The 17912-nt window shown below is 42.7% G+C and overlaps 2 protein-coding genes across 10 annotated transcripts in view; one reads left to right on the top strand and one right to left on the bottom strand.

Moving 5' to 3' along the window:
* The window catches only part of LOC132821781 (mediator of RNA polymerase II transcription subunit 12-like protein), a 604412-nt gene that overhangs the window by 346326 nt on the left and 240174 nt on the right, over nucleotides 1–17912 (bottom strand). The window lies entirely within an intron of this gene.
* Nucleotides 3333–9796, top strand: LOC132821782 (P2Y purinoceptor 12-like). Of its 5 annotated transcripts, none has more exons than XM_060834559.1 (2): nucleotides 3333–3387; nucleotides 7999–9796. In XM_060834559.1, the coding sequence occupies exon 2, from the start codon at nucleotides 8113–8115 to the stop codon at nucleotides 9118–9120; it is 1008 nt and encodes a 335-aa protein (XP_060690542.1). In that variant the 5' UTR covers nucleotides 3333–3387; nucleotides 7999–8112; the 3' UTR covers nucleotides 9121–9796. The 5 variants fall into 5 exon arrangements, with proteins under 5 accessions (XP_060690542.1, XP_060690543.1, XP_060690540.1 ...); XM_060834560.1 differs by lacking the exon at nucleotides 3333–3387 and adding an exon at nucleotides 5300–5384; XM_060834557.1 differs by lacking the exon at nucleotides 3333–3387 and adding an exon at nucleotides 5920–6081.

Raw genomic sequence — 17912 nt, 5'->3', positions numbered from 1 at the left:
AACAGACAAAGGCCCCTCTGTTCCACAGAACTTCCTTCTGCCATTGCCATTCATTGAGTACTTTCTTGTCCAATTATTCCTTCCAAGGTGTAACACTTCACACATATCAGAGTTAAATTCCATCTGCCACTTACCTGCTCATCCCATTCCTATCCTCTCGCCATCCAAGAGGCTCAACCCTCACTGTTAACCACCCGACAAATCTTTGTGTCAACCACAAACCTACTAATTCAACCATCAACACAGTCCTCTGTGTCATTCATACAAATGACAAATATTAGGGCACCCTGTATAGACAACTGTGGAATGCCATTGGACATTGGGTTCACCAGTCATTAAAGCAGCCTTCTGCCTCCACAACTGAGCTAATTGGAAATCACTTTATCAAGTTACTCAGTTATGTGACCTTGTCAAAGGCTTTGCTGAAATCCATTTAAACTACATCGACTGCACGACCCTTATTTACACATCTGGTCATCTCTTGAAAAAAATTCAAATTTGTTAGGCATGACCTCCCTCTGATGAAGCCATGCTGACTACTGGAGAGGGTGCAGAGGAGATTCACCAGGATGTTGCCTCAAATGAGAAGTCTCTGCTATGAGGCAAGACTAAATAGGCTAGGTTTGTTTACCTTGGAGCAGAGGGGGAATCTGATTGAGGTATACAACATCATGAGAAGCATAAACAGGGTAGATTGTGAGAGTCTCTTCGCCATGGTAGACACATCTAAGACCAGAGGGCACAGTTTAAGATGAGAACTAAGTGCCTTAGCCACACTTAAGTGGTCTTAGGAGAGATCCGAGGAGATTTACAGGGTGGTAGCAATATAGAACGTGCTGCCCGAGAGGATGGTGGAATCAGGTACTCCCGCAACATTAAGAAGTACCTGGATGAGCATTTAATATACCAGGGCATTATAGGCTATGGACCAAGTGCAAGTAAATGGAGATGCTGTAACTTGACATTTGTTGGTCAGAATAGACATGGTGGGCCAAAGGGCTTGCTTCAATGCTGTATAATTCTGTAATGCCAAATGCTTAAAGATGGACCTGATGATAGGTTAAGGACCTGAAATGTTACAGCTATTTCTCTGTCCACAGCTGCTGTCAAGACGGATGGAGTATTCCCAGAACTCTCTACTTGAGGTTTAAAATGGAAGCATAAAATCCGTAAGACACACAGTTGTCTTTACGTGGAAGTATGTATAAACTGTCCCTTTGATAACTAGCTAGCCGGTCCAATGAGCTAACAGTGCATAACAAACCTTCAGGCTTTCAAGGAATTGAGTAATTGTTGGATGAAACATGGTCATAGTCCGAATTCTGCTGACAGAAGAACAAAGATAAAAATACAATTAAAAACACAGAGTGCCACTTAATTTAAGAGAAGTGGCACGTTTTCTCTTCCCTCCCTCACTACCACCCTGTCCAATTAAACTTCAAAGGCATGAACAGCTCCAAACCTCTGCTGATACTTCCAAAAAACAGCTCCAGAAATCTGAAGTAAACACAGAGAAACTGTTGGAGAAACTCAGCAGGCCTGGCAGCATTTGTAGGAAGAGAAAAACAGAGTTAAATGTTGGGAGTCTGGTGTTTTTTTCAGAATGAAAGTGTCATATCAGACTCGCAATTTGTTCCTCTCTCCACAGGGAGCATGGGAATTATCCTCGTCAGGTTACCCACACAGATTCAAATCCCTCTGTCAATGTCACTGAAACAAAAAAAAAATGCTTTACATTTTGTGGCTGCTGTATTTCCTACAGTTATGAAACTGACTACACTTCAGGATTGTTTCACTGGCTGTAACATGTTTTGAGATGTCCGGTGATAATTAAAGATGTGCCATAAATGGAAGTGTTTTTCACTTCTTTCTTATTTAAGGAATTCATTTAAGGAGCACAAAAGGATCAGAGAGCTTTGCTACTGGGGTTTGATATCAAGGTGTTAGAGGAGGTTGGTGTAAAACATATACCACTGATGTGTACGCATCCTGGGCAGAATTGCCTGTTTCTACAGTATTCACTGCAACCATGAGATAGATTAGGATCATTTAGGCGACTCTTAGATAGGCACATGAAAGTTAGTACAATGAGGAGTACGTAGATTAGTGTGATCTGAGAAAAGGATAAAAGGTTGGCACAGCATCGAGGGTGCGTACTGTGCTGTACTGTCCTATGCTCTCTGTTTCTTGTGGTGTCTAGTTCCACATTCTAAACACTCTCTGAAAAGGAAGTCTCTACCTGTAAATTGCTGGAAAAGCTCCGCTGGTCTGGTAGCATCTGTGGAGAGAATCACACTTAACATTTCAGGTCGAGTGACCCTTCCTCAGAACTGAGTTTTGTTTCAGAACTGTTTTTATCTCTAATTTACAGCATCCACAATTCTTTCTGTCCATACATTGTTGGATTTTCAACTTATGGACCCTAGTTTTGGTCTTGTCTCCAAAGTGAGAATATTTTCTCTATCTCTTGTCGAGCAATCTCTGAAAATCTTTAACCACCTCAGGCTTCTTTCTGGCAGAAAGGGAGCCCCTGTCTGCTCACTCTCCGACACATCCTAATGAGCACCCAAAATGCACAGTGTCTCACTGCAGCCTAGAAAATCTTATTTTACAAATACCAAAAACATTATTTTTGATTATCATACTAAGTGTACACAAACACTGGGGTAGTGAACACAATTCCATTTCAGTGCACCAACAAACGTCCTCTTCAATTCTTTTTTTTTTAAAATTAGGGCACAAATTGCCACCATTACTGCAATTAGATTCAAATTTTCAATTATGCTTCATCAAATAAATAAATTAATTGCAGTTAAATTCCACCAGCCACCTTGGTGAGGTTTGATCCCAGACCTATTCTGAAGAAAACAAAAATGGAAGTTGTTAGCAAAACTCAGCAGGTCTGGCAATGTCTGTGGAAAGAAAGCAGAGTTAACCTGCTGAGTTTCTAGACCTCTTTCTGTTATTCTTTCAGAACTTCAGCATCTGCAGTTCTTTGCTTTATTTTCCAGTTCTGAAGGACGGTCACTGGACTCAAAGCATTGATTCTGTTTCTCTCTCTACAGACGCTGACAGACCTGCTGAGTTTCTCCAGCAACTTCTGTTCTTGTGTGCTCCCACAAGATTATTCTGGACCTTTAAACCAGTGGCCTTTTCATTACATACTTGAATTTATCAGGAGAATTTCTTGAAATGATTAAGATCATGGGAGGTTATTTAACCACACAAATGGTTTCCTGTAAAACAACACGCGCAGGAAGTTGCAATCAATCAACCTGAGGTGCAAATTGACCAATAGAAATGGAAATACCATGACTGTATGCTCTACAATCAACTCAGCAAAGGCATCAGTGATGTTTAACTGGACAGATACCATAGCTTTTGCAGGTAAGTACAGCTTTGTGTAATGTAATTGCTACTTATCTGTGTTTTCATGTTGCCAAAACTAAAGCTAAACATTTCATCCAAAACCACTGCTAACTGTTTAAGGAAGTACAGTCACATTATTCATGTTAACATGTTACAAATCAGGTAGGAGGACAGCAGCACAGCAGCACTCTGGACTGAGCTGATTTCGTTGTCAAGCAGAAAGCAGTCTTTGTTTTTATAAGATGCTGTCATAAAGCCAGGAGATTGTGTTAAAAAGAATTTGATTAGAAATGAAACACAGGAGGGCTGGCTTTTTTTCGCTAAATTGTTAGCGAGGGACTCTGCAACAACCACAAACTAAAAATGTTTCACCCAAGATAAAACACTACCAGTTTTCCATTTAGGGAAAAAAAAATTAACATCGATTGCTACTTCTCCACCTCCACTGAGTAAACCTAAAGAGTAAGACAACACTTGCAAGAGAAATGTGTTAATTACATACAGAAAATCCTACAGAAAGCAATGAGTAGAGGGAACAACAAAAAGACATGGAATATCTGGAATGGAAATAACAGGCTGACTAATATTCAGCATAAGAAATTCAATATTTCAAGCCACCAATATGGGACCTGGATTCGAATTCAGCCTCGGGCGACTGTTTGCGTGGAGTTTGCACATTCTCCCAGTGTCTGTGTGAGTTTCCTCTGGGTGCTCCAGTTTCCTCCAAAAATGTAAAGATTTGCAGGTTAGGTGAATTGGCCATTTTAAGTCACCCACAGTGTCCAGGGATGTGTAGGTTAAGTAGGTGTATTAGTCAGGGATCCATGTATAGTAATAGGGTAAGGGAATGGGTCGGTGTGGACTTGTTGAGTCAAGTTGTCTGTTTCCATATTGTACGGGTTCTACCATTCCTCAAATGGTGAATCAGAGAAACATGCCCTAACTCGAATGTTTTGCCAGCTGTTGATGGATGATTCCAACATTTTTCTGCTTCGCGCTTTTCCGAAATGCTGGTGTAACGTTAAAACTTTCCAAAAAACTCAAAACATTTCAGTGAAATCTGTAACTTTTAAGGGAATGACAGCCAACAATAGTGGACCAGAATAAGAATGGAACAGCTTCAGACATTCAGTCTGTCGTTATGTCCATTACATGCTGCCTTGACTCAGCCTTACTTTCAGGTTTAATGTGATAAAAGACTCTACTGGGGAGTTTGGATTGCAAGCCATAATTCGAACAGATAAATGTCAAGGTTTAATTTTAGCCAATTCATCCCTTCACTGAAGGTCAAAGAAAAGGTGAACAAATTTTGAGCAAAGTGCACAGACAATTTTTACCACACAAAGAACAAAGAACATCACAGAACAGGAACAGGCCCTTCAGCCCCCCAAGCCTGTGCTGATCCAGATCCTCTAACTAAACCTGCTGCCTATTCTCTAAGTGTCTGTATCCCTTTGCTCCCTGCCCATTCATGTATCTGTCTCGATACATCTTAAATGACACTGTCGTGACTGCCTCTACCACCTCTTTTGGCAACGCATTCCAGGCACACACCACCCTCTGTGTAAAGAACTTTCCACATATAACTTCCCCAAACTTCCTCCTCCCTCCCCCCCACCTTTCTTCATGCCCATCATGATTAAAGTAACGTTTAAAGACTAAAGCCAAGCTGGACATTATGCATGGTGAAAAGTTTACCCTATGGTTTGCGCTCATCCATCTGTGAAGTATCCCTCTGCATTGTTATAGTCTTGAGATTTTGTGATTTAGCTGATATCTGAGTGAGTGGCCTTGATGATTCATCTGCTGAGACATAAGAATGTGCTTGGAGTTTAGCTGGGGTCTGTGCAGATACTCTAGACAACTCACTTCAGTGAGATCTGGGTTACTGCACAACGCAGTAAGCACACTTTGTTTAAATGAGGATTATCGAGAGGTTCCATAAACGTACTCCTTCACAGAGTGCACAGCAGATCAGAAAATGGGTGGGTAAGGAACAGGAACAGAGAAAACGAGTGAGTAACAAGATGCTTAGCATTTTCTAATTGTGGACTTCACAGTTCACTTTTCAAAGTATGAATTTCGACATTCCTGAAATGTAGATTAGATTACTCACACACCAACCCAACGAAGAGCAACTCTCCCAGACCCATTCCCCTACATTTTCCCCTTCAACTAACACTACAGTGTCATTTAGCATGGCCAATTCACCTGATCTGCACATCTTTGGATTGTGGGAGGAAACCGGAGCACCCGGAGGAAACCCACGCAGACACGGGGAGAATGTGTAAACTCCACACAGACAGTTACCTGAGGCGGGAATTGAACCCGGGCCTCTGGCGCTGTGAGGCAGCAGTGCTAACCACTGAGCCACCGTGCCGTGTAAATCTGTTTCCCAAAATTCTACTCAAATGGAGTAATCTTCAGCCCATGATAAGGAGTTATTCAGTATTAAATAGATAGATAAAAATTCTATTGGCAGCAAAGCAAACATCAGAAAACAAACCACAAAGCCACTCCTTACCGGCCTTATTCTGGCTCATACCCCAGTACAGGAACTGTGGATCACAGAAGCAAGGTGCACTGTTTTATAGCTGTGTGTCAGACACATACTGTTTGTGTGGCGCTCCGCTGAGAATGTGGGATCTGTGATGGGAATAGAAGATACATTGCCTTCTATGACTTCACCTGAATGCTCATATACAGCAGAAGGTGAGGAAGTGGAGGGTTAACTTTGCCTTCATCAATTTTTTCTTTATTTTCTTTGCTACTTTAAATACAGTTTCCTGCATACCGACCTGACTCTCTCTCAGTTTCTCATTGAGTCGAGTACTCTGACTATTACAAGATTGTTTGCCAGCAGCAGAACAAGAGGTAGGTTTCCCCCCCGTTCTCAATTCCCTTCGCTTGCTGAGGCATTGACTCAGAGACTTACAGCTCATCTCGCGTCTCCCCTATCGCTTTGAAGAGAACTCCCAGTTTAGTTGCAGTACCTTTGAACTTCCTGATGATTTTGTATTTTTATTTCTGCAGGTATTCATTCAATCTCTATTAGAAAGTTTTAGTCGAGTCGGATTCAACCACTCTTTCAGGTTCTTGCAATGGTTAGTTTAACATCTCCAGACAGTTTGCCAATAACCACTTCAAGTAATAATTCTTCACCTCAGGTTAGAGGACGAAGCTTAGTAGCCTAGGTGACCGTGCAGGGCAAGTATAATCATGTCCTCAGCCAACTTACATCTTCTACGATTCTCCCTCTCCTACTCCAAAGTTAGCGAGACGGCCTATACTGTCAGCAACTGCTAATGGTGCAAATTAATGTACACAACCCAGAGCAAGCCCGAAATCTGGTGTCGTTCTGGTTTGTACAGACCACACCAGACAAGCAACTGTCATACTTTTTTTAAAATATGTACCATTCATAGTCTTTTGATCATACAGCACAGAAATCTGGTCTAACCGGTCCATGCTGAACGTAATCCCAAACTAAATCAGTCCCACCTGCCTGATCCTGGCCCATATCCCTCCAAAGCTTTCCTATTCATGTACTTATCCAAAAGGTCTTTTAAATGTTGTAACTGTGCCCACATCCACCACTTCCTCTGGAAGTTTATTCCACACTTTGCAAACAATTTGCCCCTCATGTCTTTTTAAAGTCTCTCTTCTCTCACCTTAAAAATTCACTCCCAGTTTTGAAATTCCCCCATCCTAGGGCAAAGTACCCATCATTCATCCTATGTATACACCGTTATAATTTCATAAACATCTCTAATGTCAGCCTTCAACCTCCTACCCTCCAGCGAAAAAGCCGCCTATCCAGCCTTTGTAACTCAAGCCTTCTATAACCAAGCAACATCCAACCTCATCCCACGTTTGGTCTGTGCCCTGTCAGTTATCACTGTTCAAGTGCATCTATAAATACTTTAAAATGTTATGATGAAAATATTTTCCCCCAGACTTTTTTTTTGCTTTATATTAAACAGGAGTAAATAATAATTTACATATTTGGAGGGTTTTCCATTTGTAACATCATAATTGGAGATATATCCGAACAACTAACCAGTTATAATTAGCAGGTGAGATTTTGCTCATTTCATGGGTTGTGGGCACCAACAGTTAAACCAATATTCATTGCCCATCTCTAACTGCTGTCAGGAAGTTGATTGTGACGGAGTCACCTTGTTGAACCATTGCAGATCCTAGAGCTGTGGGGACACTCGCACTGCTGCGAGGAAGTTTGCTACAGGATTTTGACCCGATGACAGTGAAGCAACCGCGACGTGGAGATGCTGGTGTTGGACTGGGTTGGACAAAGTCAAACGTTACACGTCTAGTTAAAATCACAAGCTTTCGGAGCATTGCTCTCTTGTCAGATGACTTCAGCTTGTGATTTTAAATGGGTTTGTTGAACTATAACCTGGTGTTGTGTGACTTTTGACAGTGAAGGAACTGTGAGGCAGCTCCAGGTTGTTCAGGTCTTCAGTTCGGAGGGGAAGCTGCAGATGACAGTGCTGCCATTCACCTGGGGCCCTTCTCAGCAGGAGAGGTTACAGCTCTGGAGTCTCAGGATGTTACGCATGCTTTGAAATTCAATCACTATTCTTTCCTTTTGTTTTATTTCTGCTCTAGCATTAACATTGTGAAACACAAAAGGAAGGAGAAACGCACTGGGAACGATTTCACTGGATGCTACTGCAACAAAATCACAGATTAATTCAGTAACTTTCTCTGTCAACAATTTCCATGGCTACCTCTACAGAAATCTCCACAACCATGAGTGGAACAAACTATCTGAGCACGACAAACCATCACAGTAACAATTGTAACACTATCTCTCAGGGCTTCACAGTATTTATTGTTACTGCCTACACCGTAATATGTATTACTGGATTCATTCTCAACAGCCTAGCATTTTGGGTGTACTTTTGTCACATCTCCAGCAGCAATTCCATTATAGTCTATTTGAAGAACCTGGTCATAGCGGATTTCCTCCTGGTCCTCTCCCTACCAATAAAAATCCTCAGAGATAGTGAATTCATCCACAGTGGACACCTGAACACTGTTTACTGCAATTTTGTGGCATGCATCTTCTATTTGAACATCTACTCCAGTATTTGTTTTCTTGGATACATTGCAGCCATCAGGTACCTGAAAATCGTCAGGCCGCTCAAAGTACACGCATTTCAAAACCTGAAGACAGCAAAATGCCTTTCTTTGGGAACGTGGGGTGTCCTCATCTTTCTCGGAATCCTTTTCGTGCTTCTAGTAAATATGGAAAACCAGTCGAACTCAGAAAGCTCTCACTTCTGCACAAAAGCTAGAAATAAAACGATATACACATTTTCTCACATTGCTGCCACAATCACATTTTTCTGTGTGTTAGCTGGACTTTGTTTCTTCTACAGTCAAATTTCACGGCAACTCCACCGGTCCCCTTCCACGCAGTCACTGATCAAGCAGGCCAAAGCAAAGAACAACATTCTCATTTTGCTCGTGGTGTTTCTGGTTTGTTTTGTGCCCCACCACATTGTAAGACTTCCGTACATTTTGAGTCAAACCAACTTTACTGAAGACTGCTACCGACAAAACATTTTGTACTATGCCAAGGAATCTTCCCTCTTGCTGTCAACACTTAATGCATGCTTCGATCCAGTGATCTATTTTCTGTTTTGTAAAGCATTCAGATCAAAGCTGGGCCTTGATAAAAAGACCAAGGAGTTTCAGCTCAAAAGAAGTTTCAGGTCCTGCTAACAATTCACAAATTGCACTCAATCACTCCAGCTATTCTCATGTCAACAATACGAGGATCAGAGTTTAATTCTGGGCTAAATGTTAAGGAGAGGTAGATGTACTGTAGCTTTGAGAGAGTTATAAGCTAGCAGAACTACGTGACAGCACCGAGTGTTCTCAATAAGGTAACAATGTAACACTTGGTAAAAAGCTAGATTGGCTGGGTTGCTTGTAAATGACAAAACAGACTCGAATTAGGCCAATCAGTTTAAATTATACCCTGAAAAGTACCAAAATTCCAATCAAGTTTGAATTTTATATAATTTTAAAAGCCAATGACACAATCCAATGCTTTGGGGGTATAAGAGCAAGGAAAACTGAACAGTTGGGATGTGAACTGCCGAGCCACCAGCATGTAAAGACTGCCGAAAAATAGCTCTCTTAAAGGCACCTTTATCGACAGTAACCTGTGAAGCAGAATCTCCAAAAAGAAGAAAAGAAGACAGGAATACAGGGAAGAACCGATATCTGCCGGTTTTGAGATAAGAAGCTTCGTATTGTAAATCGGGATTTTTATCGGACCAGTATTGTAGAGGGGAAAGTAAAAGATAGGTTAGAGAAAGGAGTTGTAAGTAGTTGTTAGTTAATTATTCTGGGTTATACTTTAAGAAATAAAGTTGTGAATTTTTACTTTAAATAGTTCTTGGCCTCTTGAAGTTTCACAGACTACTGTGTTGTTGGTTTAGGGTAAACCTTCCTGCTTAACTTATGCCATGACATAAAGATCACAAATTCTTCCTCAGAGAACGAAACACACTGAGCCTATCAATACCACTTCCTCAAAAAACCACATACAAACTGACTAATCATAAAACGAAACCCAACTTTGAGTCATATAAATCCACAGCACAGGAAAAGGCCCTTTAGCCAATCGACTTTAGAACACAGAAGCAAGGGGAGGCCCTTTCCCCGGAGTCTTTTCCATCATTCATTATTGATCTGCGACCTAGCTCCAATTTTTTTTAAAAAATTAAATTCTTGAGCTAAAAAAAGTCTTGCACTTTCAAATGTGAGGAAAACGATCAACTGTCAATTATCATTGCTCAGCCTCCTTACAATGTCATCACGCCACAATTAAAACTTACATACAAATAATCAAGAGAAGGTTTAGGACATTAATCCAGCTGAGGGAATAAAAACCACAATTCACTGTTTTAAAAAACTAAATAAAGAACAGTCTAAGTTCATTATAAATGCATTAAAGGGGAAGAGGTTAACCAGGGAAAGAGTAGGGCCTATTAGGGACCAAGGGGGCAATCTGTGTGCAAAACCACAGGATTTTAGAAGGGTTTTGAATGGATATTTTTCTTCAGGTTTCACTCTGGAAAAGGAGAAAGTAGGTACAGAATTCAGGAAAACAGACTGTGAGGTACTTGCACAGTTTGACTAGGAAATGGGGAGGTATTGGAGGCACTGTCAGGCTTAAAAACAGGCAAATCCCCTGGCCCAGATGAACTGCATCCCAGGCTGCTGTGAGAGGAAAGGCAGGAAATTGCAGGGGCTCGCACTGAAATTTTTAATTTTTCTCTGACCACACGGGAAGTCCCAGAGGACCAGAAGGCAACTAAGGCGGCTGGTCAAGAATGAACTCGGAAATTAAGACCAGTGAGTCTCGCATCAGTGATAGGGTAACTATTGGAGAAAATTCTGAAGGAGCAAACCGATACCCATTTGGAAAGGCATTGGTTAACTTGGCATAGTCAGTATGGCTTTTTCTCAGAGGGAGGTCATGTCTAACAAAATTTCTTACAATTTTTTTGAAAATGTAATCAAATGTACAGATTTTAGCAAAGCTCAGTTAGTGTAATTTATACGGATTTTAGTAAAGTTTTTGACAAGGCTTCACATGACAGACCAACTGAGAAAGTTAAAGCATGAGAGTTTCAGGGAAACCTGGTGAGATGAATCAGAAACTGGTTTGGTTATGGGACACAAAGAACAGTGATGGAGAGCTGCTTGAGTGACTGGAGGCCTGGTGCCCAGCGCTGTACCACAAGAATCAATACTAGAACCCTTATTGTTAGTTATATACATAAATGACATGGATGAAAATGCGTGTGAGGAGGATGTTAAGCAAATTTTCAGATGACATCAAGATTGGCATCATAAAATCCCTACAGCGTGGAAACAGCCCTCTGGCTTGTTGACGCCATACTGAACATCTGAAGAACATCCCACCCATTGAAACATAGAAAGTAAGTATAGGAGGGGACCATTCAGCTCTTTGAACCTACTCTATCATGCTACATGATCGTGGCAGATCCAGTTTTCTCCCGTACTCTTTCATCCATTAGCCCCATTTACTCTCCTGAGCTCCCTTTTGAGAACAATCAATGTTCTGGCCTCAACCACTTTCTGTGGCAGCGAATTCACAAACATCCTTTAGGGAAGGAAACTGCGATTGTCACCTGGTCTGGTCCACATGTGACTTCAGACCCACTGCGATGTGGTTGATTCTTAAATGCCCTCTGGGCAATTAGGGCTGAGCAGGAAATGCTGGCCGAGCCAACAAGGCCTTCATCCCATGAATGAATAAAGACAACAAAAATTCCACAGACTCACCACTCTGAGTTCATCTCCATGACCCACCCTGTGTCCTTAGGCTGTGACCCCAGTTATGAAAGTGGAACTATCTTGCAACATTAAGTCAGTAAATCCACTCCGCTCCACAGCACACATGACTCCAGTGTTACACAATTGCAGAAAATCTCCCCAAAAAATTCATCCACGCAACAATACCTACCTCGCATCCAACATTCAAAGGTTCAACAAAAAAGTAGTTTCCTCTTCCTCTGTGGCTCTCTGGTGTTAAATTCAAATAATTATTTAAACTCATAATTAACAGCCTATAAATAAAACGTCATATTTTACAATTTGGAATTCTTGCTTTTTTGTTGTGGATTTCCTTTGTTTGACACACTGGAAAGTGGAAATAAGATAGTTAACCAGTTGTTCCAATGGATTAAATAAAGTCCTGATCCATGTTTGTAATTTAAGACTTGCTTTACTTGGTGATCAATCTCATCCAAGATTTTCAAACAAGGCATTACAAAAGTGCTGCAGTATCAGGAAGACAAGGAACAAAGTGTAAAGTGATAAATTTTGGCAGAAAATCGAGGAAAGGCAAAATGAAGCATATGATTCTTCAAAAAAGGTGTAAATGAGGAACAGGAGTAGGCCATTCAGCCCACTGAGTCTGTTCCACCATTCAATGTGATCATGGCTGATCTGTGGCCTAATCCCATATACCTGCCTTTGGCACATGTCAGCTGATATCTTTGCTGAACAAAATAAGCATCAATCTCAAGGTTTAAAACTAACAACTGATCCTGCACCAACTGCCATTTGTGGAAGAGAGTTCCAATCCTCTCCATCCTTTGTGTGTGGAAATGCCTCCTAACAACTTTCCAGAACGGTCTCGTCATTTTAGACTATGACCCTCAGTCTAGAAGTAGTTATCTTTATCTACCAGTGTTTTCCTGTTAATATCTTGAAGACTTTGATCAGATCAGCCCTTCTAAGTTCTGAAAAAAACAGGCCTTTTAAAAAAAAACTCTCCTCATTACTTAATCCCTGAAGCCCAGTGGTATTATCGCTAGGCTCGTAATCCAGGTAACAGTCCAGGGACCCGGGTTTGAATCCCATCATGGCAGATGGGATTTCAGTTAAAAAAAAAACAAAATCTGAAATTAAGAGTATAATGCTAGCCATGAATCCATTGCCAATTGTCAGGAAAACCCATCTGGTTCACTAATGTCCGTTAGGCAACAAAACTGTCATCCTTCCCTGGTCTGGCCGACATGTGACTCCAGACTCATAGCAATATGGTTGACTTTTAACTACCCTCTGGACAACCCATGAACAAAACCAACGTCATCTATAAAATTCCATGCAAGGACTGCCACAAACACTACGTAGGACAAACAGGAAGAATGTTAGCCACCAGGATACATGAACACCAGCTAGCCACAAAAAGACACGACCCCCTCTCCCTCATAGCCCTACACACGGATGAATAAAAAACACCATTTCGACTGGGACAACTCATCTATCCTGGAACAGGCTAAGCAAAGACATGCCAGAGAATTCCTAGAGGCCTGGCACTCCAACCACAACGCCATAAACAAGCACATAGATCTAGATGCCATCTATCATCCCCTCAGAAAACAAACAGGAAATGACATCACCACAAACCCCAGGAACCCCATCCAGGAGAAAGATAGAAATAGAAAGCAGGAGACAACAGCTTCGCTTCACTTGGAGGTCGCCACTGATGATGTTATCTAGCCAGGTAATGAAACGTCTGGATATCAAACCTACAGCTCAGCGAGTAAACCTACATCCTACCCTCTGGACAATTAGGGATGGACGATAAATGCTGGCCTAGCCAATGACACTATCATCCAGTGAATGTATAAAGACAAAGGGGGATTCTTGCAAATCTACATTGTGTTCCCTCCAAGACCAACATGTCCTTCCTAAGGTTTCCGGACCAGCTCACAGTATTCCAGTTAGGTCTAACCAGGGTTTTGTATAACTTCTGTGTGATTATATAGCAGTCCTTGAGATAGTAAGGCCAAGATTCTCTGGGGACATGTTATTGAAGGTAGCAGCAAAAGTTGAAAAAGTAATTAATAAGGCATTTGGGACCCAGGGCTTTGAAAATAAAGACAGACAGTATTAACGGAAGTAAATTAGTATAAACCTGCATAAAATACAATACGGTCTCAAATGGAATTTGGCTCCAACTCTAGGCCCTCCACTTTAGGGAGGGCATAAAGGCATTAAAGAGGATGGAGAAAACATGGATAAAGTATTGTCCCAGGAATGAGATACTTCAGGTCCACAGATAAGACGGAAGAAGGCAGGCCACTCCTCCTTATAGCTGAAAATGTGTTGCTGGAAAAGCGCAGCAGGTCAGGCATCATCCAAAGAGCAGGAGAATCGACATTTCGGGCATTTTCAGCTCTGATCTCCAGCATCTGCAGTCCTCACTTTCTCCACTCCTCCTTATAGAAGAGAAGATTAAGTGGGGATTTGATAAGAGCTTTCAATATGATAAGATGTCTGGACTGAGAAATATTGTTAGCAAAAGGGTCAAGAAGGCATAGAGCTAAGGTGAATGACCAACTAATGACAATATCTGACAATTCAACCAAATACTATAGCGAGTGGTGAGGATGTGTGGAAGATTCAATGAAGGCTTTCAAGAGAGAGCTGGAAAATTACCTGAAGGGAAAGGTACTGCAGGTCCACAGAGAAAAGGTGGACAAGTGGGACTAGGTGAGATGATCTTGCTTCAGAGCCAGCAGAAAGACAATGGCTGGATTTTCTCCTTTTGTGTCTTAATTATCATATATTATTGATCCGCAGATCACTGGAGGCCCAAAATGCCTTTGTGGAATATGGGGAAACACAAAACTACAAGAGATTGCAATCTACCTTATAAATCATCACACAGTTTCCTTGCAGTTGTCCACATCTTCAAGCATCTGTCAAATCCATCCTGGCATCATTTTTGACATTGAATCCATTTTACGGTCAGCAGTGCATCAGTGCATCCTGCTCGATTACCATAAATTCTGCATCCTACAATCCTGTCCCATGAGCAACCTTACAAAGGAGCAGTGCTCTGAAAGCTTGTACTTCCAAATAAATGGCAGCACCATGGCTCAGTGGTTAGCACAGCTGCCTCACAGCACCAGGGACCCAGATTCGATTCCAGCCTCGGGCGACTGGTTGTGTGGAGTTTACACATTCTCCCAGTGTCTGTGTAGGTTTCCTCCAGGGTCTCTGGCTTCCTCCCACAGTCCAAAGGTGTGCAGGTTAGGTGAATCGACCATGCTAAATTGCCCATTGTGTTCAGCGATGTGTAGGTTAGGTGCATTAGTCAGGGGAAATGTAGAGTAATAGGGTAAGGGAATGGGTCTGGATGGGATACTCTTCGGAGAGTCGGTGTCGACTTATTGGGCCAAATGGCCTGTTTCCACACTGTAGGGATTCTATTTAAAAAATTCTATAAAAAGCCTGTTGGACTACATCCTGGTGTTGTGTGGTTTTTAAACTTTGTCCAGCCCAGTCTAACACCAGCACCTCCACACCCTTAATGAAGGCTGTCCACAAAGACATAGCAATAGTGACATGAATTGGTTCTTTCAACTCTCAAGGCAAATCAAGGGAATCTCTAGACATCTAGCAAAAGTGATGTCATCAAGCAGAATAAGCAGCCAACTACAATGAAATATTCTCCCAGACAGGATGTGCATTGAGCTGCGTTCTGTAATCTTTGGAGTGAAGGAACACTATACGGTTCGGAAGGGATTTGCAAGATAACTGGGCGGCACGGTGGCACAGTGGTTAGCACTGCTGCCTCACAGTGCCAGAGACCCAGGTTCAATTCCCGACTCAGACGACTGACTGTGTGGAGTTTGCACATTCTCCCAGTGTCTGCGTGGGTTTCCTCCGGGTGCTCCGGTTTCCTCCCACAGTTCAAAAATGCGCAGGTTAGGTGAATTGGCCAAGCTAAATTGCCCATAGTGTTAGGTGTAGGGGTATGGGTGTGTGGTGGGTCGGTGTGGGTGTTGTTGGGCCGAAGGAATCTAAATTTTGATTCAGTGACAATGAAGGAAAGATGATATAATTTCAAGTCAGGATTGCATCCAACAGGCCTTGTTGAGTTATAGCACTGCATCATACATGTGGTACACACTGCAGCCGTGGTACATTGCTGGTGCAGGGAGTGAATCTTAAAGGTCAGAGATTGGTGGGGGGTGTGGGGGGGCAGGAAAGGGAAAGAAACAAGGGAGCATCGAAGCTTCTCAAGTGTTGTTGGAGCTGCAACCATCCAGACAAGTGGCGAATGTTCAACCACAACTCTGACTTGTATATTCAGATGGTGAACAGAGTTTGGGGAGACAGGCACAGTTCTTAGCCTCTAACCAATTTATGTAGCAACACAACTTATATGGCCAGACCAGCTCAGTCACAGGGTAATTCCCCCTGCGAAATTGATAGGGAAGGATTCAGCATTGGTGACACAATTGAATGTCAAAGGGAGATGATTATCTCCTGGCACTTGTGTGGAGCCAAAGCTACCTACCCCTTGCCACAAAGTTACTGGCCCCTACTTACAACTCTTTCTCAGGTACAATGATGACATCATCTCTGCTGCTTCCCTCTCTCATCCAGAACTGTAAAAGCTTATCGACTTTGCTTCCAATTTCTGTTCCACTCTCACCTTCACATGGTCCACCTTTGACTCCTCCCTTCACATCCTCACAACTCTGTTGCTATTTTTGGGAATGGGCTGGCCGCCAATATTCATGACAAACCCAACTCCCACAGTTAACTTGACTATACACCCTCATACCCTGCTTCCTGTAAAGACTCCATTCCATTCTCACAATTCCTCCATCTCTGTCACATCTACTTTGGCAATGCCAACTTCAACAAAGGGTCCAAATTCTCCTTCAACTGAGGATTCCCAATCCCTGTACTTAACAGGGTCCTCAGCCATGCCCAACCCAGCTCCCACACTTTGGCCCTCACTCCCTGTTTTCCTCCCACAACAGTGATAGGGACACCCCCCACCCCATCCTCATCTGCCACCTACCAACAACCACACCCAGAGAATCATTAGCAACCATTTCCAGTGGGATGCCCTCACCAGACACATTTCATTCCTTCCTTCATCAGCCTTCTGCAGGCACTGTTCTCTCTGGGGCATCCTGGTAAAATATTCCTCCATTCCCAACACATCCCCACACCCTGACAGCATCTTCCCCTGCAAGTGCAGGGGTGTAACACTTGTCCATTCCCATCCTCCCACGTCACCGAGAGAGATTCCAAACACAACTTTCAAGAGAAGCAGCAATTTACCTGCACATCACTCAAGCCAGTCTCCCACATTTACTGCTCGTAGTCTCCTCAACATTAGGGAGAGGAAGCGTAGGCTGGGTGACCGCTTTGCAGAACAGACCGCTTTACATTCTATCTATAAAAATGACACCAAGCTTCCAATTACCTCCCTCACATGTCAGCACACCATTGTGTTCTCTGACTAACATCTCGTTCTCAGGCTGGTGTTCCGGCAAAGCTCAGCTAGAAGATTCCAATATTTCACTTGGGAACGCTGGAGCCTTCAGAGCCCGGTAAGATGGTGATGGAGGAAGCCCGGGGCTCGTCAGCTCTTCTTTTTTTTCTCTCCTTTTTTTTTAAATGGAACCTACCTCTTGGTGAACAGTTCAGTCGCGGTAACAGTATTGGCAGTGGCGAGGGGGACCTATCGGCGCAAACTTGAGACAGCGGTGTTGGAAGAGTTTGGACCCAGTACCAGACCCAGTGGCATTAGCAGCAGCTGCATGGAATAGGGGTGGACCCCAATGTGGACTCATGCAACGGCTGAGATTGGGCCCTTACCATACCAAATGGCATCTGCATTGGCAAGGTCCAGCGATGACTCAGTGGCAAGGGCATTGATGATGGCAAGATAGCACTGCTGAATCCTTCCCTATCAATTTCGCAGGGGGAATTACCCTGAGACTGAGCTGGTCTGGCCATATAAATTGTGTTGCTACATAAATTGGTTGGAGGCTAAGAACTGTGCCTGTCTCCCCAAACCCTGTTCACCATCTGAATGTACAAGTCAGAGTTGTGGTTGAACATTCGTCACTTGTCTGGATGGTTGCAGCTCCAACAACCCTTGTTGCTGAACTTTCATTCCAGCAAAAGTGATGTGGTGAAGGAGACCCATC

Source organism: Hemiscyllium ocellatum, chromosome 13, assembly GCF_020745735.1.
Source record: "Hemiscyllium ocellatum isolate sHemOce1 chromosome 13, sHemOce1.pat.X.cur, whole genome shotgun sequence".
NCBI lineage: Eukaryota > Metazoa > Chordata > Chondrichthyes > Orectolobiformes > Hemiscylliidae > Hemiscyllium > Hemiscyllium ocellatum.
This window is presented reverse-complemented; position numbering and strand designations above follow the sequence as displayed.

What these genes read in the sequence shown, in the direction of transcription:
- LOC132821782 (XM_060834559.1), top strand. Translation starts at nt 8,113, where the DNA reads ATGGCTACCTCTACAGAAATCTCCACAACCATGAGTGGAACAAACTAT.